Raw genomic sequence first — 23,142 nt, forward strand, 5'->3', positions numbered from 1 at the left:
TTAAAAAAGAAAGTTTAATTATTAAAAGCTACTTATAAACAAATGGTAGAGTATTAAAAAAGAGAAATATTTATTGAAAATTTTGTGAAATTTCAATGACCCTACTTCATCTCAAAGAAAATTCCTTTCCTCTCTCCTCAACTCTTGTAGGACTGCAAAAAAAATGCCTTTACACCCACATAAACACATAGACTCAACTCCATGACTGTGGAATACTATATATAATGTCATAATTGCTTTAGTATATTTGTTTGTTTTATGAAACTTTTTTCTTTTTAAAAAACACATTATTAAGAGCTAACTTTCTAGGAGGGGTAAGGGAAGAGAAAAAGGATATATATAGGAGTTATAAAATTGAAAGCTACTAACAAAAATTATTTAAAAAAACCACACAGATCGGGCAGCTAGGTGGTGCAGTGGATAGAGCACCGGCCCTGGATTCAGGAGTACCTGAGTTCAAATTTGACCTCAGACACTTAATAATTACCTAGCTGTGTGGACTTGGGCAAGCCACTTAACCCCATTGCCTTGCAAAAAAAAACTTTAAAAAACCCAAAACACACAGATCTAAAGACTATGAGAATAAATAGTAACTACTGTGAGAACATATTTGTTGATGGATGATTGATCAAGGCAATGCAGGTTATAAAAAGTAAATTAGGTTAATTAGATTAATTTTTAAAGGCTCAAAGACTATGGAAATAAACAGGTCACTATTAGGGAACACTATTTATTGAAGGATGATTAATTAATCAAAGTTATGTAGATAGGCCCCAGGCCCTTTATTTATTGATATTTTCAATCTTTTACTGCCTTTTATTCCACTATCCTTGTTTTTTAATTTAATCAGATTTTACCTTTATAAAATTATTAGGGCTTTTCTGTACATAGGTAGCCTGATCTTCAAATAAAAACTTTTTTTTTTAGCTTGGTAGAGTCTTTCAGAGTCAAATGAGCACAACCTTATCTCTTTCTTTACCTCTAGTACCATCAACTCCATAATGGTATTTTCCTAGTCAGCCCTTCTCCTCCTTAGACAGAGCCTTGGCTTTATTAATTGTACAAATATATAATGCATGTGTACCTTACAACACACCCTAATAAAGTCATAGCCCACAAAACATTGCCTAGACCAACATTGCTTTGCAAGAATGCCATTAACACAGTGTCATATTTACAGCTATTGTTTACCCTTTGTTCTCAAAGAACACTTTGGGGCTGTGCTCCCATGACTTGTAAATGAATTGGATTTAAGCGAAGGAGGACTGTGTAAAGTCACCAGCTCACTTTCTCATCTGGAGACATCTGACTCTAGTGATCAGATATTGCTCGGGATGACCTGAGATGACTGGATCAGCCATCAGTGGGAAACTTGGCTTCTTAAAGGTAGTGTCTTCATGGGCAGCTAGGTGGCATGGTGGATAGAGCACCAAGCTTGGAATCAGTAGGACCTGCATTCAAATCCAACTCAGATATTTAATAATTACTTAGGTGTGTGACCTTGGGTGAGTCACTTAACCCCTTGCCTTCCAAAAACCAAAAAAAAAAAGTAGGGTCTTTAACAACTCTCAGTTTGACTGAAGTAAGGCAGAGAATGGAATCTTTAATCTACTCCAAAAAAAATCAATCTAGGAGGGAATCTCCTCAGGGATATTTATAGATGGAAGTGAACACAAAAGTCATCTAGACCAATCCTCTCATTTATGAATGAAGAAAAGGAGGCCCTGGAAAGGGAAGTAACTTATCCAAGATTACCTTTAAAGGTTGTTAAGTGACAGAACTGAAACTCAAACATGAGCAGAACCAAGAGAACTTTCGATACCATAACAGCATGATTGTTTGAAGAACAACAGTGAAATGACTGTTATGTTGAATATTACAAATGTTGAATATTACAATTTTATTACGTTGAATATTGCAAATACTCAAATCAATTACAAATGAAAGATATTATGAACCTTCAAAGAAAGAACTGATAAATAGAAGTAGGTATAGAATGATTTTGCATATGTATGTATACACACACACACACACATGTATCTGTGTCTATTGGTGACCTTCTTTAAGTTCAGGGTAGGGAGAGGAGGTGAAAAAATGTACAGCAAAAAAGTAAACACAGAAGCACAGAATGGAAGGATAGCTTTGAAAATGATGAATAATAATAATACAGTTGTTTTTTTCAAAAAAGTAAACTGTGAAATGAAGATTCATGGTTTCACAATGAATTATTTTTTTGTGTTGTACTATGTACTTGGAAATTTTGGAGGTTTTTTGGAGGTATTTAAGGTAAAGAATAAAAAATTTAAAAAAGAAATCCAAATTTTATATGATTCTAAACTTATTGCTTTTTCCACTGTCCATGATAGAACCAAAATTTGGTTGTAAATTTATGATCTCCACTGTTATACCATTAGACTCATCATCAAAAAGACTCTGACTTCCTCATCCTCATCCTAAAGCTGTGATTTGATTTCCTCATTCCTTTTCTTAGAAAACAAATTACCTCCTGAAACATTTTTTTCACCTGATATTGTAGGGTATCTTTTTAAAAAATGGAATCAAAGGTGTTGGAAAAGATATATTTAAGATATATTTAATTATTGGACCAAAAGAAAGTCATTACAAATTCCCACCATCCCATAGAACAAATTCTTACCCACAGATGTAAATGTGACTTTTATCTTCCTGTTGCTCTTGGCTCCAGAGGGACTATGGAATCTGCATATGTAGAATACCTCCGTTCCAGCTGACCCACTTAGACACTGAGTTCCATCAGCCTTGATGGTATATTTACTGCACCTGGAATCTGTGGAGCTGATTCCTACAAAGAAACAATTTCATGGCTATTATTAATGACTATCTCAGTGATTTAGTTTGAGTAGGGGATGGGGATCAAACCTGTTGTTTCATTGGGGATTCCCAGATGAGGAAATTTCCTCTACCAAGGCAGGTCAGTACCAGCTCTATAATTTAGAAAGAAATGCCTGGAGTGGGAAGAGGGTAAGTGACTTGACCGGAGTCATACAGCCCATTTAGGTCAAAAGCTAGACTTGAATTAAAGTCTTCTTGGCTGTGAACTTAAATTTCTATCTGTTATGCCACTATGTCTCTTTGGGGGGAAAGGGGGAAAGGGAAGGGAAGAAAGCAATTATATTTCAAGGATTCTTTACATCTTGGAGAAAAGTCTTCAGAGTCTTCTAGGTGGAGACATTTTAAATTGGATGGTTCAATTTGAACCTTAGTCTCTTTTCATGTTCCCACCTTTCCAAGTTCTATTTAAATTTTTTGGTTGCACATGTTGTCTTGACCTACTAAAACCCAGTTACTAAATTTCATATTGAGCAAAAAGATGGAGCTGTGACAGTGTGGTTATTTCGGTAGTTCCTTATTGTCTCCAGGATCAAATATAAACTCCTTTGTTTGACTTTTAGAGCCTTTCATAATTTGACCCCTTCTTATCGTTGCAGTCTTCTTACCCCATCTACCTCTCTCCAGAGATTCTGAGGACATAGACTTCCTTGTCATTCCTCATGCACAACACCCCACCTTTCAACTCTGACCATTTAAACTGTCCTTCTTGTTTAGAGTTTTCTCCCTCCTCATCTCTGCTTCTAAACTTACCTGGTTTTCTTCAAGTCTCATCTAAAACCACATTTTTTGCAAGAAGTCTTTCCTAGTCTTCCTTACTTCCCTCTGAGACTACCCCCAATTTACTGTTTGCATCTTGTTGTTTGCATGCTGTCTCTTCCATTAGACTGAATTCCTAGAGGCCAGGGACTGTTTTTTTCTTCCTTTCTTTGTATCTTCAGTGCTTAGTACAGTGCCTAGCAAGTACACAGTAGGTGTTAAATATGTATAACAATATTGGATCTCCACCTTCAAACTTTTTAAGATTCTCATCCATATTTCCACTCCTAATCTTATTTCTTTTTACCACAAGGAACCACATTCACTTCTACCAGTTCTTTCCAATTCTAGTTAGCCAAGAAGGGACAGTTGATTGAGTTTGGAAGATAGCAGAAGGATTGAAGAGGCTAAAAGATCAGGGTCACCCATCTCATCTATCTCTGTCACTCTTCCCTAATTCTATGACTTTGTGCTTCTCTCTAGTTATCTCAATGTCTCTCTCTTCAACTATGGTTCTGTGTTTGGGATCAGAAGACTTGAATATTAGACCTCCTTGCCTTCCTACCTATGTGATTTTGGGCAAATTGCTTAACTCCTTTCTGGAACAAAGGATCTGGAGCAAAAACATACAAATCAATATAAAGACAGATAAGGGACAAGAAAAGGAATATAGATCAATAAAAGAAGAGACAAGAGATGAGAAGCACCTTGTTGAATAACAGAAAGTAGAAAATAACAACAGTTGACATTTTTATAAGCATTTTAAGGTCTATAAAGAGCTTTATATGTATTATCTTATTTGATTTTCACAATAGCCCTTTGAGAAAGGTGCTATTATTATTACTCCCATTTTATAGGTGAGGAAACCAGATGAGGCTGAGACTTTCATAGTATCATAAGCTAATAAACATTTGAAATGAACTTTGAACATAGGTTCAAACTCCCAGTCCAGTGTTCAAGTTTCTATGCCAAGCTGCTACTGATGTGAATACATTGAAAGGGGCTTTATTGTGACTTCCTTCCTAACCTTTTGCCAAGGACAGGAAATGAAGAGGGAAAAACATCTCCCCACACCTGGATAATCCTTTGGTGTTTGGGAGTTCCCCTATGCCCCAGTCAGCCTGACCTCTTCCTCTCAAGGCTACTGCCACTATCACCCCTGTAGATACAGACCAAATAGTTCTAATTTTTGGATTCCATAGTATCAAAAGAATCATTTGGAAAGGATTTTAGAGGGCATTCACCAGTTCAGGAATTCCCTGGTTGGGAAAAATAGTTGGTTATTATTCCAAACTTAAAAAGATCATCATATTTTGTTGCCATTTAAAAACATCCTTGAGAGATGGTTGTTCAGGCTACTATATGCCTCACAAAATGGTCCATTCTCCTTTTGAAAGGCACTAGGTATACGTAAAATCAACTAAGGGAACAAAATTAAATACAGACAGATTAAAAATTATACCTATAATAGATGACCAAAATTATTTTCAGAGAAAAAATATATCAAATTGTTATTTTTGCTTTTCTAACAAAAATATGAAAGTCAATTTGCCATGATCAATAAAGAACATCTGGGTAGGGGGATGGTAAAGATTGATTTAATCTATAATTTCTGTTTGCTTATAGTTAATAAATTTATAATAAAATTTTAAAATATTCTTCCTTATATCAAACCTAAATTTTTCTTCCCATTGATTCTAGTTCAATTCAACAAACATTTCTTAGTTATCCTATACATGGCACCATGATAGGTGCTAAGACTACAAAATGAAAATGAAACAATGGTTGCCCTTAAGGAACTTAGATTCTGCTCTTAACAGTACATGGAAGAAATCTATGCTTTCCTCCCTGTTACACTTTTAGATATTTGATGGCATTTTTCTTGCCATGCAATCTAAGTTTTCTTTTCTAGACTAAATAACTCCAGTTCTTTCAACCTTTTCTCATATAATGGTGTTCATATCCTGTCTTACCATTTTCTACACTACAGTTGTCACTGTTCTTCCTATTATGGCACTTGGAACTAAAGATAATACTTCACATATGGTCTAAACATGGCAGAATTCAGTGGAATAATTATTTTGTTAAGGATTCTATATTTTAATTAGTAGAGACTAATATCACCTGCTCTTTTTCAGTACTCACATCATATTGCTGACTCATGTTGAACTTGGAGCCAACCAAAAAAAATCCTTGTGTTTTTCATATAAACTAAGGTCTTTCTTAGGCAGCTAAGTGATTCAGCAAATAGAAAACTGTTCTTGGAACCAGAAAGACTTCTCTTCATTAATTCAAAACATGAATTTAGATTTACTATGTGATCAATAAAAAAATCACTTAATCTCATTTACCTCAATTTCCTCATCTGTAAAATGAACTAGAGAAAGAAATGGCAAATTACTCTAATAGTTCTGCCAAGAAAACTCCAAAATAGGGTCACAAAGAAATTGAAATGATTTAAGGCCCACAAAAGCCTGTCCCTTTTCATTTGAATTTCTGAACCCCAAACTCAAGTACAGGATTTTGAATTTACCTTGATTAATTTTCACCTCATTTGGTCATTCTAACTTATCAAGATCATTATATTTGGCAATGTTGTCTTGCATTTACTCATATTAGATTCTTTGCTAACTATGGGGAACATTAACCAATCCAGTAGTAACCTTATGGAATGCAGCTAGCACTTTTCCCTCCAGGTTCTAAATCTCTTATTAAGCCAAATTTATTAATGGCTTAATGATAATTGGTCACTTTACTTCTTCAAGCTTTAGTTTCCTCTTATATAAAAATGAATCTAATAATAACCTGGAGTATCTCCCTCACAAAATTATTATGAAGCTCCTATGAGGAGCAACCTTCAAAGTGTCACCTGTTATTATTATTGCTATTTCTGTTTAAAAATTTAATTCATACCACATTTCCCAGAACTATAGACTATCAGATTTAGAAGGGACCTTGAAGATCATCTAGTCCTTTGTGCTCATTTTCCAAATAAGGAAATTGAGGCTTAGGAAGAGGAAGGGGCTTACCTAAAGTCATACAACTAGTTCAAAGAAGATTCACCTCCTGGCAGAGGTAGCAGAAGGACTTTGATAGCTTCCCACAAGACTGTTTTTTAAACGTATTTCTAACACTTATTATTACTTTAAAAAAGAATGTGCTAGTCCTCTTCTCTATGGAAAACATGGAAAGAAAGAAAATGGTATTAAAAAGATTGTCTTCCAATATTTTTTTCAGGATTAGAAGAAATCAATGAGTGAATGAATTAAAGCATTTATTAATTAAGCCCTGATTACATGACAGGCAATGTGTTAAACTACAGACAGTCCCTCCTTGAAAGCAGCTCATATGATAACTAAGGGAGATGATAATAATAATAACAATAATAGTTAACATTCTTTTGCCCTGGATAGGCAGTGCCAAGTGTTTTACGAATAGTTTCTTATATGACTCTCGCAATAACCCTAGATGTTCAGTCATTTCAATCATGAGTTTTCTTGACAAAAATACTACACTGGTTTGTCATTTCCTTCCCTAATCTATTTTACACTTGAGGAACCTGAGGCAAACAGTGTTAAGTGACTTGCCCAGAGTCACACAACTAGTCAGTATATAAAGTCTATTTTGAACTCAGGAAGATGAGTTGCCTTTACTTCAGGCCCAGTACTCTATCTACTATACCACCTCAGTGTCCACAATAACCTTAGTTTCTATTATTATCCCCTTTTATAAATAAGGAAACTGAGGCAAATAGAGTTTGAGTAACTAGCCCAGGGTTACTCAGCTAGTAAGTGTTTGAAGCCAAAATTGAACTCAAGTCTTCCTGATTCTAGACTTGGTATTCTATCCACTGAGCCACCTGCCTGTAGCACATTTAACAGTTCAACTGCAAAACAGAATTTGGAATCAGAAAACCTGCTTTTGAAATGTGATTCTGTCTATATCATTTAGCCTTTATGATTTAATTTTCACATCTGTAAAATGAGGTTAATAACATTTGCCTTTGCTTCATACGGTTGTTGGGGGAAATCCTGTGCTTTTGTAAACTTTGAAATGTTATATAAATATGGGTTATTTGTATTAAAGGGTGATTTGACAAAGGTTGTGTCATGTAAAGTAATGAAACTTCCTATTTACCTGGAATACTTATCCGTCCCTCCTGATTCCATTCAATATTACTAGAATTAAAATCTTTCCCAGTGCAACAACTCAAAGAAACAGGATTGTTGTCACACATCACCTTCAGGTCTTCTGTTGCTTCAATTTCCGTGGAAATCACATTGATTTTTTTCTGGCCTCCATAGTCAAAAATGTCGTATGTTAGCGTACAAGCATATTCACCTGAAAAAATACCAAAGCATATCTTTTTCTTTATTATTATGTGAATACAAACCTTTAAAGTAATTGTAGTTACTAGTCACATGCTATATCAATACTTAGATATTAAAACAATTCAAAACATTTGGAAAATCTTTCGAAATGAAGATGAAGGACTTCTCAGTTTGGGGAAATTTTTGAATGTTACAGATGGATAATTTGGGTCCTTTGGATGCCAAAAATGAATAGATAGGGAGATGAAAAGAGGAAGGAAGACAAATCAAGTGAGCAATAAAGATTAATGTTTAGTAAAGGTGGCAAAATGGTACAAGTTGTAAAGCCCTAGGAAAATATGAAAGTTTGGAAAAAAGTTTTACATTTACATTACAGATTCAGAACCCATGATCTAGGTTATGTTCAATTACAAATGAGGAGTTACACTAGAGAAGTAGAAATAGGTTATCATCTGAGGATTTTCCATTGGGGTCAGGGGACAGGGATAACTGGGAAGATGATCCCATCATTTAATTAGATAAAGAGAAATTTCTGTGGTCTACTGATATCCCGCCCCACCATGATAGGACAGCATGAAAAAGGAGCCTCACATGTCAGGTCGATCTCCTGTGGCATATTTACCAGAGGACACGGGCAAGAGATATATAATATAGTGGCAGAGAGAATCAGTCTCAAAACCAGAAAACCTTGGGTTTCAGATTTATCTCTGATTCATCTTGTCTGCATAATTTTGAGCAGTTTACTTGCTAAAGGAGTCCATGAAAAGCAAAATTAATTATGGATCCCTGCCCTAATAATTCTTGCCACCGGTTACTGTGTGGCTACCTCAAAGACCATTTGAAATCACTGAATTGCAACACATACCATTTATTGCAAGTTTTTTGTTTTGCATTTTAACTTAAGAAATGAAAGTTATATTTCTAGGAGCTTAACTTCATAGCTCTATCAACAAATAAACCATCAATCAACCAACTCAAAACAACCTAACACTTGAAGAATCTATATACTTTCCAAAAGATTTGCTTGATTTCTACAGATCCCAGTTTATTTTTAGCCCATTTTTCTTGACTTGAAGAAATTTTTGTTTATCAGTTTTCATCACATTCCACTCCAATCAGCTTACTGATCAAAAAGAAAACAAACATACCAGCATCAATCAGAGAAATGTTATAAATTGTGAGGGTTGATATTGAAACTTGGCGGTTTAGGTAAGTGTAAATGGAAAATCCACTGCTATTCTGAATGTCTGTGGCCCTTTCAAGGTGGCGCCAGGTTACATTTGTGGATTGCACTTCATTTTCACATCTCATTTTCACTGTATCCCCTTCATAGATGATTTCTGGATCAATGGAGAACTTTGTTTCATCTAAAAATCCAAAGGAAAGATGTCACAACCAAAATACAAAGAAAAGCAAGGATGTTGGATAGAAATCTATTCAGTGAACCCTGATTTGGGATCTCATTGCTGCTACAATAAGCAAAAGGTCTCTCTAGTAATTTTGTGGCACATTGAAAATGCAAAAAACCGAGGCAGACTTGATATACTTTGCTATTTTATCTGCTTTAATTGAAACTGCAAATGATAATGTTAAAAATAGTGGGAAGATATATAGATCAAAGTATTTCACAGATGAAATCAAAGTCACTAATTGATTTATTGTTTTTCTATTTATTATTCCTTTGTTTATAATGCATAAATTTTCTTTTGTTTTATGCCTTATAAATTTTGAATTCAGTGGAAGATAAGGGGAAGGTGGCAAAGATCAGGTGATGGATGTCTTTCTTGTCCTGACTTATTCTTTACATTAAATTATTCATCATTCATCATCTTATAAGTATGAAACTTGAAACAAAAATAATAAAAATTAATATAAAAATAATAGATTGTTAGGAGAGAATTTAGAATTAATTTAGTTCAACTTCTTATCCAATGTAGGAATCTCTTTGATAGATTTCAAACAAACACCCTAAGTATTTCCAACAATGAAGAGCTCTTTATTTAACCAGGTAGCCTTTTCCATTTTGTGATAGTTATAATTGTTACAAGGTTGATATATAGATATACATAAAGATATGTATTCGCATAAATGCATACATATAATATATATATTTATATTATATATGAATTTCATCATTTTGTCATTTGAGCTCCCCCAAAATATCCAATACTGTTAGTTATGTCACAAAATTAGCTTTTTTGAATCTCATGGTGGGGCTATCCTAACTAAAGGGGAAAATTATTTTTCAATTGATATTGAAAATTAAAGATTACTGACATTATTTAAAATTTTGTGGGATTTCTCCAGTTTGGTGTGTCTCATATCCAGAGTTTAAAAGACTGCAGTCTTAATACCATCCTCCGTCTTTCCCCTACATACTGCTGGTCCTGAGTTCTGACACTTAAACAGCACTTTATAATAGCATGCTTTCTAAAAATTATTAAATGTTCTTTTATAAAGCACTGAAACATACATTTAAAATTAGGCCCTTATCTCCTAGAAAAGAAATTATCTTTGAATATCACTCACAGTTACTCTCATATTATCAACAAAATGATAGCCATTACTATGCTGATTTTAGAAAACACTCCTTACCAGGAATACTTGAGAGAGTGGGGTGCTCTGACTAGCTGAGTTATCTTAAATGGATTGCCAATTTTAAGAGAATTGGGATATAATAAATGTATATTTATTATAAAAAAATTTTGAATATAAATTAATCTATTTTTAATAATTCAATAAGACTCAATAAGACTTCATAGTGTTGTGAGGGGATTGTCATTCTGAATATCAATACTTATCATATAGTATTCCCTATAGAAAAAGTATAGGAGATTGGATTGAATGGATCTTTCTCATAGAATTTTGTGAATAACTTTTTTATATTATTTATATTGAAACTTGATAACTCAAATAAGTGTAAATGTAGAATCCACTGCTCTTCTGAATGTCTGTGGTCCTTTTAAGATGGTCAAATGTTTATATTACCTTTAAAAATAAAACCCACACATTTGGTTTTCTCAGGGCAATAGAGTACAGAATAGAGTTCTAGTGATCTTATTTCACTGGCAGTTTGGGTTTCAGATCAAAGGAAGTACTATATGAAGGGGAATCATGATGGGGCTGTTTCCACATGAAGTCATGCTTAATTTAAATCACTTTTGGAATCAGAGAATCACAGAACTGTATTTGATATTGGATGCTCCCTATAAGGAAATTCTCCAGGTCTTGACTTGTACAGTTTTGGATTTTGGACAAAATATAATTCTCTTTATAAAAAAAATATAGAGAATTGAAGTTCTTACTGTCAGAAGATGCTTCAAAGGTTAGGGCATCCATTCTATATGTTGAATTGATCAGTTCTTTGACTTTGTCATTTGCTTCCTTCATTTGTATTGGTGTTGGTTTTGCTGTCTGGACATTGTATTTAACGACAATACTTCCAGGCCTGCACATGTACCAAAATGATCAAAATAATAATAGCTGACATTGATATAACATTTTAGAGTTAACAAAACATTGCACATACATCATTCCACTTGACTTATAACTGTGGGTTAGGTCATAGAAATATTATCGTCTCTATTTTAGAGATGTCAAATTACAGCCTTAGGGATGGTGAAAAGAATTGCCCAAGGTCATATAATAAGTGATCATCTAGTTGGAGACCTCAGCTCTTTTCTTTCCAAGTTTATGTATCTGTCTGTCTCTGCCTACCTGTCTGTCTGTTTGCCTGTCTGCTTGTCTGTTCTTCCATCCATCTGCCTATCTGCCTATCCATCCATCTATCCATCATCCAGTCACCTAACCAGCCACCCATCTATCTGTTTGTTTCTGTCTCCCTAGCTCTGTCTCTCTGTCTCTGTCTGTCTGTCCATCTGTCTATCTGTCTCTCTTATCTTACAAATAAGGAAATGAAGGTTCAGATGAGGAAATTGCTTGCCCATGCACAGCTTGAAAGAGTCTGAGCCAGGATTCAAACTTCAAGGATTCCATGGTTTCCAATTATTCTTCCCATTTTCAGACAAGACTGAAGCCCAAAGAAGTTAAATTCCTTGTCTAGGAACACAGGCTTAATCAGTTTTGGAGCTAAGATTCAGCCCCAGTTGTGCTATCTCTAAGTTCAGTGTTTTTTTTATTAGCAAGAGACTAATAATTTGCTTACCTGAAGCCTGTAATCATCACTGTTCTGAAGCCTGGTAAAATACTGTAACCTTTCCAGAACTGAAAAACAAGAGTAATTGAAAGAGATTTCAGAAGAGAGGTTGGATTGCATTTTTTTCCAACAATGAAACCCTCTCAATATGAGACACTTCAATGTGGAAAAATTCTACAAAAATTTTAAATCCTAATGTTAATAATCTCTAATTTTCATTGTCAATAGTAAAAGAATTTCCTCCTTTCATTAAGCTAACTCTGCTGTGAGATTCAAAAATATCTGATTTAATAACCAAGAATATTTAGCTACCTGACATCTCCTTTGGAGGTATGAAGTTCTAAATCTGAAGTTCTGAAATCTGCAAGTCTCTCTCCATATATATATATAGGTTTCACATGGCTTGGAGAGTCTGTTTCTTTGAATGCCAGTTCTCCCTCCTAGAGAAGCTTCAGGAGGTCTGAGTCCCTCAGACTCTGAAGAAGCCTTCTGTTCTTTTAAAGAAGTAACTCTCTAACTGGCTTAAGTGAATATGTCCAAGGACATTGCTCTTAACCATGGACTAGGATAATGTTTATATGTAGAAATGCTCTGATCAAAAGATTTTATGAATCCAATTTGTGGGGTGGAGGAAGATTAGAGTTATAGCTGGGTGGGGGAAACCACAGACTGGGAAAAAAATTAGAGGGTCCTTACAATGGTTGTGTTCCTTCAGCAGGTAGAAACAATTATTTTAGCATTTTATAGGAATAGTTTCTTAAGATAGCAAGCTACTAGAGGTCAGCTTCACCCCCCCAGGAAGTGCTTCTCCACCTTCATTCCATCTTGTATCTTGCTAACTCTCCAGCATCTCTCTCTCTCTCTCTCTCTCTCTCTCTCTCTCTCTCTCTCTCTCTCTCTCTCTCTCTCTATCCAGAGGACAGGAGATGGGATCTTACTCCTCAAGGGACCAGTTTATCCCAAAGCTCTTCTCTCAGGCTCCATCCTTTTCCCCAGTAAAATTGTTCTTAAAAGGCACTAGAAGAGCTAGTAACCTCTTACTCTGTTAATAGTTGTCTATTACAAGTGTCTGGAATCAGTGTTTTTGGATAACTTGTCATGTAGTTTTTTTTGTTTGTTTTTTGTTTTTGTTTTAGGTTTTTGCAAAGCAAATGGGGTTAAGTGACTTGCCCAAGGCCACAGAGCTAGGTAATTATTAAGTGTCTGAGACTGGATTTGAACCCAGGTACTCCTGACTCCAAGGCCAGTGCTTTATCCACTACACCACCTAGCAGCCCCCTGTCATGTAGTTTTAATGCAGTAAATTAAAATCACAATTCTTCTATCTACAGAAGAATCCCTTGTGTAGTTCCATTCTTTTCTTATGGCTCTGCCTAGAATGAGAACTTGCAACTCCCACCCTAGGAGGGCTTTACAATCCAATCTTAAATTGCGTGTGTTCTATATTCCTGAACTCTGTAGTTCAAAGGAGCTTATCTCCTGAGCCTCAGTTTTTGTAAGCAGTATTCAAACCTTCTTTCTATATATGGAAAAGAATTTGAAAATGACCTTCACTCATGGGGACAGAGTAGTCCCAATTCAAGGTGAAGTTATTGAATGCTTGCTTTATACTGCTCACTTGGCCTGGGAACCAAGACCAAGAGAGAATTTTACTGTTTTAGAGACTCCTGTAATCGTTACATACCGCTCTCTCCAAATCTGTTTTGTACGACCTATATAGGGCAGAAGAAGAATTCCTGAGATCATCCTGAAAGTCCATCTTGAGTCTGACTGACATCTTTAGGGTAATATCTTATACATTGAAGAAAAAAAGTAAAAATAAAATAAGTTACAATGAAAATGAATAAAGTCATTAGAACAATAATAAAAGACAATTTTTAAAAGACTGGTGATGAAAAATACCATCTTTATCCAGAGAAGGAATTGTGAAGTTTAAATGAAGACCAAAGCTTATTATCTTCAAATTTTTTTTTTAGGTTTTTGCAAGGCAAATGGTGTTAAGTGGCTTTCTCAAGGCTACACAGCTAGGTAATTATTAAGTGTCTGAGGCCGGATTTGAACTCAGGTATTCCTGACTCCAGGGCCTGTGCTCTCTATCCACTGCTCCACCTAGCCACCCCCTTATCTTCAATTTTTAAAAGTTGTCCTATGTATTATGTAATTTTTTCCCTCTCTAATAGTTTCTTCTGTTTGGATCTGATTCTTCTCTCACAACACACTCAGTTTCGCATGTTTATGTTTAGCATGGTTATAAATGTAGAACCTATATTAGATTGCTTTCTGGCAGTGGGGGGAAGAGGGTAGGGAAGGGAGGGAGAAAAATGTAGAACTCAAAACTTTGCAAAAATGATTGGTAACATTTTCTGTTGCATGTAGTTGCAAAAAAAAAATAATTTTTTTAAATGAATAAAGTAGGGATGGGGGGGTGGTATTTTAAAATCTCAAGAATTTTCTGCAGTACCAGAATAGAGGAACTAGAGCCTAGAGAATTCTTCAGGTTAATGTTAAACAGCCAAAACAAAAGAAATAGCTAAGACATAAATGGAACTCTTGCTTACCTTTTAGAATCTGACAATAGGGTCCTTTAGCAGGCATTTCCTTGAGGCAGCTACAGTCTTCTGGGACTGAGGTGTGATAACTTTGACAAGGGAGGTTACTGAGGCACACTTCCGGGAGCCACTTATATCCACTTTCACAAGAACAAAATGTCTCATTTCCATTGGGCCTGCATACTAGCATGAGTCAAAAAACAGAAGGTAGAGAGTTGTGATTGTTTTTTCTTGCAGCAGGGCAAACATTTCTTTAGATTTACTCAAGTACAAGTACAAATGAAAGTACAAATATGTGTATCTTTTGAAATATAAGGTCCTTGGGGGCAGGGACTCAATTTCTTCCTTCTTCCCATTTCCTTCCTTCCTTCATTCTTTCCTTGTTTTTTTCTTTCTCCTCCCTCCCTTCCTTCATCCCTCCCTCCCTCCTTTCTATTTTTCCCCTCCTTTCCTTCTTTCTTCCCTTCCTTCTTTCTTTCCTTCCTTTCCTTTCCTTTCCTTTCTTTTTTCCCTTCCTATCCAGTACCTGGTAAAGTGCTTGGCACATAACAGGTGTTGAATATATTTGTTGATTCATTGATTATATATAATTTTCCAGTTGTAACAAATCCAAATTAGACTTTGTCAAAACTTTTCTAATTTGTCTTGATACTATAATTTCTAAAACCACAAACATCATACACATGCACACACAGACACAGACACACACACACACACACACACACACACACACAGACAGACACAAACAATAGCACAGTATTATGTACCGACTGCTAAAAGATCATGTTGTGACTCTTTCCATCAGCTGCCTGTACTGATTTATATAATAAATAGTTTCCTGGATGTAAGTGTAAATAGGTTTGTGTTATACACAGTTTCAAGTCAAACTCGGTCAGTTCCTTGGAACAGGGATGTACTGGAAGGGTGCTGAAGAAGCTTTGCAAACAAAAGCTGGTTGGAGTCTTCCAGGTAAAAAGATTTCCTCAAAGCTTTCTGTGAAATGAGGAAAAATAACCAAGCTCTGACTAGAAACTCAGATTGTACTGCAGCCTTTTGTGAGCGCAGAAGTTGTGCTGGCATGATCACTGAGAAAGCAGAAGCACGGAAATCAGCTCTTTTTTGGAAGGGGAGTGGTTTTATATACAGGCTGAATAGGGATGCCCACATAGACTTGAGGGCAACGAGAAGGCATCTCTTCCTGTGTTCAAAAATGTCTCTCCTTTGCCCTGAGATGCCATCATTAGAAATTGTTTCAAACAATCAAAACAACAACCTATCAAATTTAGCTCCAAAGAACAAAAGAGAAAATTTCCATCCTTTTTTTTTTCAGTGGTGGGGTTCTTTGAGTATTAAATATTGTATATCCTATTATTCTTGAATGATATGTTCATTAGATTTGTTGCATTATTTTTTTTAAGTTTTATTTAAGGCAGTGGGAATAAGTGATTTGCCCAAGGTCGCACAGCTAGATTATTACGTGTCTGAGATCAGATCTGAACTCAGGTCCTACTGACTCCAAGGTTGGTTCTCTATCCACTGAGACACCTAGCTGTCCTGAATTATTTTTTAAAAATTCTTTATTACCAAGGATGCCCCTCTGAGAAAGAGATGGGGAAAGGAATATGCTTGGAAATGAAGATGATAAAAAGCAAAAGATAATAAATTTTAAATATGTAATTAGTTAAAATGTGTTCCATAATGTAATGGTATCCACTGTGCATAAGCACATACAAAGAATGTGGAATTTTGGCAACATATTGAAACTAAATCTACCTTCAGAACCCATCTCTGACTTGGTTGGTCCATGCTAGGGAATTGTCTGAGGCACACAGAGGTTAAAATATTTTGCTCAAGACCAGGAAGCTAGAAAGTATGAGATTTAAACCTGGATTTTTCTGACTGAATACCTTCTATTACCCACCTTACCACTTACTGTTTAAGTGTAAAAATTGTCAGGGGGTAGTCTGATAGAGAATTCCCCAGATTTCTGCGAACATGCCCTATCCCATGTTGTTTGTACTCTGCTTTAAGGTAATGAAGAGAATTCTTGTATAATGAAGGAACTAACTTAGAATGACAGAAAGTTCCAAACACCTGAGCATTCAGAAGAGGAGACTCTTCTGAAAAAAAAAAAAGAGGAAAGTTGGAACCACTATGTAAAATTTGATGACTGCTTAAAAAATATATTTTGTTTTTTCAGTCATTTCAGTCACGTCTGACACTTTGTTGACCTCATTTGGGGTTTTCTTGGAAGAGATACTATAGTGGTTTGCCATTTCCTTCTTCAGCTCATTTTACAGATGAGGAAGCTAAAGCAGCAGGGTTAAGTGACTTGTTTAGGGTCACACAGTTAGGAAGTATCTGAGGTCAAATTTGAACTTAGGAAGATAAGTCTTCCTAACATTACAGTATATTAACTTTAAAGTCAGAGAATGGGGGTTCAAATATTGTTTTGAATGTTTTGGAGCTTGTCACTTAACCTCTCTAGATCTCAGTTTCCTTTTCTGTAAAATGAAGGAGTAGGACTAAATGGGTCTTTAAGTTTCTTTACAACTTTTCATCTATGATCATTATGAATGATGGAAGAAGCACCCAAAAGCAAAAAAGGTGGTATCCATAGCTGTGACATAAACTCATTTCTAGGAAAACCTTGCCTGTAATTTATGATTGGATGAAGAAATAAAATCTTGTCTAGGTATGCATATTAAGCAGACCTAAAGAAAAAATAATTACAGAACAAGGAAATATTACAAGGGGGGAAAAGAACCTGGAAAATCTCCACATCATCCAACAACATGAATTTTATGTTGGGGATATTTGATAGTAGCCTCATGTCTATGTCAATAGTTATTGCCTCAGACTTCCCTTCCTAAGACAAACCCTTACCATTCATAATCTTCTTTTACCTCTTATATGCCTCCCTCTTTTATCCCTTAGGTTTTGGGTTTTCTTGGGCAGGTAGGTGACACAAAGAATGGAGGGCCTGGTTTCAAGTCAATAAGAGTCATCTTTCTGAATTTAAATCTGGATTCAGACATCTACTAGCTGTGTGACACTTTATGATGTTTGCCTCAGTTTCCTCATCTGTAAAATGAGCTGTAGAAGGAAATAGCAAACCATTCCAATACTTTAGCCAAGAAAATCCCGAATGGAATAACAAAGAGTTGGACATGACTAAATTAACAACAGCAACCACCTTAAACTCACTACCATAATTGGTCGGAAAGGGAGAGAGATGGGATTTTATATTTTTGCAGATGGTAACAGGAATTGTTTCTTCAGCAGCACAGGTTGCCCTGATCTATATCTTACAGCTTGCCCCTGATGGCTCCAGAGGAGAAAGTGAGATTGGTGAGTTTGCATAATACTCCCTAATTTAAATCCAATTCACATGCAAGGCATGGTTTCAACTTCCTGATGCGTGATCTTCTCAGACTAGATTTATGAGAATTTATTTGATATATGATATTTGTGAGATTTATTTCCCAATAATAAACACTTTCTACCAATGTAGATTGACACTTGTTTTGAAATTTAGAGTCTTAGAGAATTTCCTAGAAAACTGGGAGATGAAGTGATTTTTCTGAGACTGTATAACTTCATGTATTATGGACAAAACTTGAAACCATGTCTTATTGACTTCATGATAAGCTCTCCAGATATTACAACACAATACCTCTGTTGTACTTACATAATCTTAATATTGAATAAAAATAAGAAGCTACTGAACTTTCCTTTTTTGGACTTTGAAACCTAGCTAAGTTCATCTTTGCTCTAACCCTCTTCTTCACTGTTACTCTGAAACAGATTTCCAGGAAGCAGCCTCATGGTTTCCTGAGATCTTTGCCCCTAAAAATTGATGGCTCATGGGATGGAGTTTTGAGATTGTTCCCACATGATCTCTTGCATTCCCAAATCTTTCCCCCATAAAACTGAATTTTTTTAAAAAAAGTTGATTTGAGGACATGATACATGCTGCTTGATCTGAGTCCTAAGTTCACTAGTTATATCTATGCACTGCCCTTGGGGGGAACTTGTTTATTAAATCATTTTTTTCTCACTCAGAAGAACTCTTGAGGACCAGTCTCCTGATTTACACATGCCCTTGAAGGATACAATAGTGACTTAGTACTTACCTGTTGTAACTTTCATGCTTAAAATGTCAATGCTTGCATTTATTTGTATTGGAAAACTGAGATTTTTTAGGTAAGCTTTGAAAGGCTCCAGAAGGGATGCATTTTCAAAACTTATTTCAAGCTCAATATCATATTCTTCAGGTGTACGGCTGCTTGTGGCTGCTGAAAAGAAAACATGAGAAGGACCATTACAATGAGCAGAAGGAACAATGAATGGAATATTACTCATAGAGAGCAGAGTGCAATGAGTTGGTGACTACTGTTGTGAAGAATTTTGACTCAGAATCCTAGCAGAAAAAAATATGCATGTGTTTCTAGTAGGAGCTTAATATATGTGTGTGTGTGTTTGCTTATATGCACAAATATAGTTTGTTTCAGTACTGTTCCACTCTTTGTATACCCAATTCACTCCTCCTCAACCTTTTGCAAAACAACTTCCTACCTACTACATCATTCAACTTCATTTGATATTTCTAAATTTACTAACCAATTGTTAATTTCAGATTTAGTGATTTTTTTCAGGACTCATTCTTCTCCACCTATCTACTGGATTTGATTCTGTTGATCACCTTCTCTTCCTCTTCAATCATCCTTTCTTTTGGCATTTCATGGGAATACTCTATCCTAGTTTTCTTCTAACCTCTCTAGCCACTCCTTCTTTGTCTCCAGAATATTACTCTAATTGTGGGCATCCTCCAAGGCTCTGTTCTAGATCTTCCTATTCTTCTTACCACATTAGCCTCAATGAGCTTAATTATCCTTAATATTATACTCTGTGCCAATGATTGACACACATATGTACACAAACACACATATATGTATATATGGCCATCACTTTCCCTTACCTTACATATATAATCAGTCATCAAATCTTGCTATTTCTCCTTCTCACACCCAACCTCTTTTCTCCACTTATCTAGCTATCAACTTAATTCAGGCCTTTATCACTTTTCAAGTTTCCCCACATCATTCCTTCATTTCATCCATCTGCCAAAATGATTTTGCTTAAATCCAGGTCTGACAATGTCACACCCATAGTCAATAAAATTCAGTGGTTACCTATTGCATCTAAGATAAAGAAAAAAAACCCAATGACTGTGTATTTTGTAGTCTTTAAAGCCTTTAAACCTTACCCTTGACTTTTTAGCATGGTTGTATAAAACTCTCCATTCCACACTGGAAAATCCTGAAAAAAAAATCTCTCTCTGTTCCTCATATATTAAATGTCGACCTCTGCCTCTTTGCATTTGTACAGACTGTCCTTTGTGCCTCAGAAGCACTTGTTCCTGACCATCACCTCCTGAAACCCCTTTCTTTCTGCAGATTCTTTCAAGATCCTGATTCAGACATCTTCATGTTCTTATAACTTTGCCCCCCCCAGCTTTCTTTTCACATTCAAACTTTGATAAATGTCTATGTGTACCATTGTAGTTTATACTTTTTTTTCTGTGCACTAAAAAAATTTATTGATGTTCTTTTGTTTGACTCATCTGTAATAACCTATTAATCTTTACCCCCATCCCACTGCACATACAACAAAACAATCTGGTGGCCATGTCTTGAGAAAGTGTATCCCATTGTGCATCTCTAGCCCATTATTTCTCTGTCAAGAAATAGGAAGTACATTGCATTATCTGAAGTCATATCTGCCTGGCATTGTTAAGCAGAACCTGCCCTATTTACAAGGCAGTTAGGTGGCACAGAACATAGAATGGAATAGGGAAGACTCATCTTTCAAATCTGGCCTCAACCAGTCATTGTCAAGTGACCCTGGTCAATTCACTTAACCCTGTTTGCCTCAGTTTCCTCATCTCTAAAATGAGTTGGAGAAGGAAATGGTAACTCACTCCAATATCTTGCCAAGAAGAGGTATGCATGAAGAGTCAGGCATAACTGAAATGACTCAACAACAACTTACCTACTACCTTTTGGACCAGCAACATTTGGGGGAAGGACAAGACATAAGGCAAAAACGATCTGTTTGTTATTATTTCAAGCATTTCAAGTTACTATTTCTGAAAAATAGTGCAGAGATTTTTCTTCACACAAGTTCAAATCTTAGCCTTGCTTGCATGACCTGGAACAAAACATTATCTCTCCTCATATATACCACCCCTTTACCAATCTAATAGAAATATAGCGAACTCAGTGTTTGGAATTATACTAGCAATCACATCTAAGGTAAGAACATTTACATAAGCACAGGAGAGTTTTCTGTTAAAATTAGAAGTCCAAGTAATAATAGCCACTGATATTCATTCACTGTGCTTTATAAACATTATCTCACAGCCACCCTGGACAGCAGATGCTATTATTATCTTCATTTTACAGATGAAGAAACTGAGGCAAACAGAAGTTAAGAGAAGCCAGAGTATCCTGATCCATTGGCCACTTGGCTCAACTTCACTATCACTGATTCCACAAGAGATAGTCTTTTGATTCCATTCCTTTATTTGGTCTAGGTCTTTGAAAAATTTTGGCAATAGGATTCTCTGGAGTCTAGTGATGATTAGTATTTGAGAACTGCTTTTCATTTTCTAATAGCTTGTAGTTAGCCCTTGCAAGAACACTTTCAATTGAGTTAGGAATGATTGGAACTCTGACTGTATGGGGTCATTAACATATCAATTTTAGACCCCAGGAAGCAAAGATGCCAGTAGTTATTCAGTGATTGCTACCCATTTAATCTTTTTTAAATGCTTTGTTGTCAAAGACATCTTCTTTGAGTCTGAAGGTAACCAGATCAATGTGGTAAGGATTATAGACTTGAGAACTAGAAGAGAGCTTAAAAATCATTTAGTACAATCCCCTCATTTTACAGATGAGGAAACTGAGGCTCAATGACTTTCTCGAGAGAGCTAGAACTAAATTTTGGACCATAAATCCAGAGTTGGGGGGGGGGATCAGAAGTTGGCTAATCAAGTTTCTTCATTTTACAGGTGAGGAAAACAAGACCTAAAAGAAAGTATTGGATATAAGATCAAATCAGAGATTTGAACCTATATTCTCAGACTCTAGAGTCAGAAATCTTCCCCTGTACCATGTCATCTTTTAGGCCTTGTTATTCTCTGAATTTTTCTAACTTTGATGACCTATCTGGACTGTGGTCTATTCCAAGTATCATCAGTGCCAGAGAGGGTGGATCTATCAGTAGCCCCAGAAGGCATAAGCAAACAGTGACTTCCCTTCTTCTTTCCCATGAATCCCTGAAGTACTGCACTTATCTTGAAGGGACATTTCTGGAAAGTTGGCCCCAAACTATAATAAATAATGTTGGCTTCTCCGTTGTAAAGGATTAAGCAAACAAAACTATTTTGCCAGGCAGTCCTGACAAGGGCCACTCTTTCAGTCATATCCAGTAAAGGTAGGCATAAATTAAATTTCCATTCCACAACCCAGTGAAATAGTGAAATATAAACATGTTGACTTCATCTAGTAGATGATGTCCTAGTACTCGGGAGGATGGAGGAGAGGGAGGGAGATAATTCTTAATCAATGTTAGTTCTTTTGTTTCTTTTCTCCCTTTGGTCACAAAGCAGGTAAATATCCCTCCAAACATCCAGTTTCCCTTATCCGTTCTAGAAACCATTCTCAGTGGAGGTAAATTCCCAATACTGATCTCTCATTTGTTGGAGTCCAGTCCTTTTGTTTTTTCACTGATATAATTAAGGGAAGAGAAACAGCTTTATTTAGTGGATAGAAAACCAAATACAGATCCAGGAAGACCTGGGTACAAGTCCTATTTCTAAAATTTATTTTCAAGTTAACAAATTTACTATATGTTAAGGGTCATTTTGTTAGTATCATCCTAAGCACTGAGGATATAAAGTAAAAAAGAGTCCTTTCTTCAAAGGGAAGAAACTCTTTTTATCATTCATTTTTCAAAATAATGAGTTCTGAATTTTTCTTCTTTCCAGTTCCTCCACCACTCACCGGGAAGGCAAACAATATGATATTTCCTATACATGTCAAATTATGTAAAATATGTTTCTTGGAAGGGATGTGGGAAATCTGGGACACTATTACACTGTTGGTGGAGCTGTGAACTCATCCAACCCTTCTGGAGAGCTATTTGGAACTATGTCCAAAAGGCAACAAAAATGTACATACCCTTTGACCCAGCAATACCACTACTATACCCTGAAGAGATGAGGAAAAAGGGTAAAAATATTACTAGTACAAAAATATTTATAGTAGCCCTGTTTGTGGTGGCAAAGAATTGGAAATCCAGTAAATGTCCTTCAATTGGGGAATGGCTTAGTAAACTGTGGTGTATGTATGTCATGGAACACCATTGTTCTATTAGAAACCAGGAGGGACGGGATTTCAGGGAAACCTGGAGG

At 35.8% G+C, this 23,142-nt stretch overlaps 1 protein-coding gene across 6 annotated transcripts in view; it reads right to left on the reverse strand.

The window, feature by feature from the left end:
* The window catches only part of ADGRF5 (adhesion G protein-coupled receptor F5), a 173,548-nt gene that overhangs the window by 56,870 nt on the left and 93,536 nt on the right, over positions 1-23,142 (reverse strand). For all 6 annotated transcript variants that reach the window (XM_074237123.1, XM_074237128.1, XM_074237127.1 and 3 more), the window contains 8 exons: positions 18,800-18,961; positions 14,673-14,846; positions 13,799-13,905; positions 12,124-12,182; positions 11,264-11,406; positions 9,107-9,325; positions 7,765-7,968; positions 2,657-2,821 (listed from right to left, as the gene is read on the reverse strand). In XM_074237123.1, coding sequence (XP_074093224.1) covers positions 2,657-2,821; positions 7,765-7,968; positions 9,107-9,325; positions 11,264-11,406; positions 12,124-12,182; positions 13,799-13,905; positions 14,673-14,846; positions 18,800-18,961 — 1,233 coding nt within the window. The remainder of the gene's footprint in view (positions 1-2,656; positions 2,822-7,764; positions 7,969-9,106; positions 9,326-11,263; positions 11,407-12,123; positions 12,183-13,798; positions 13,906-14,672; positions 14,847-18,799; positions 18,962-23,142) is intronic.

The sequence above is a fragment of the Macrotis lagotis genome, chromosome 5 (genome assembly GCF_037893015.1).
Source record: "Macrotis lagotis isolate mMagLag1 chromosome 5, bilby.v1.9.chrom.fasta, whole genome shotgun sequence".
Classification (NCBI taxonomy): Eukaryota; Metazoa; Chordata; class Mammalia; order Peramelemorphia; family Peramelidae; genus Macrotis; species Macrotis lagotis.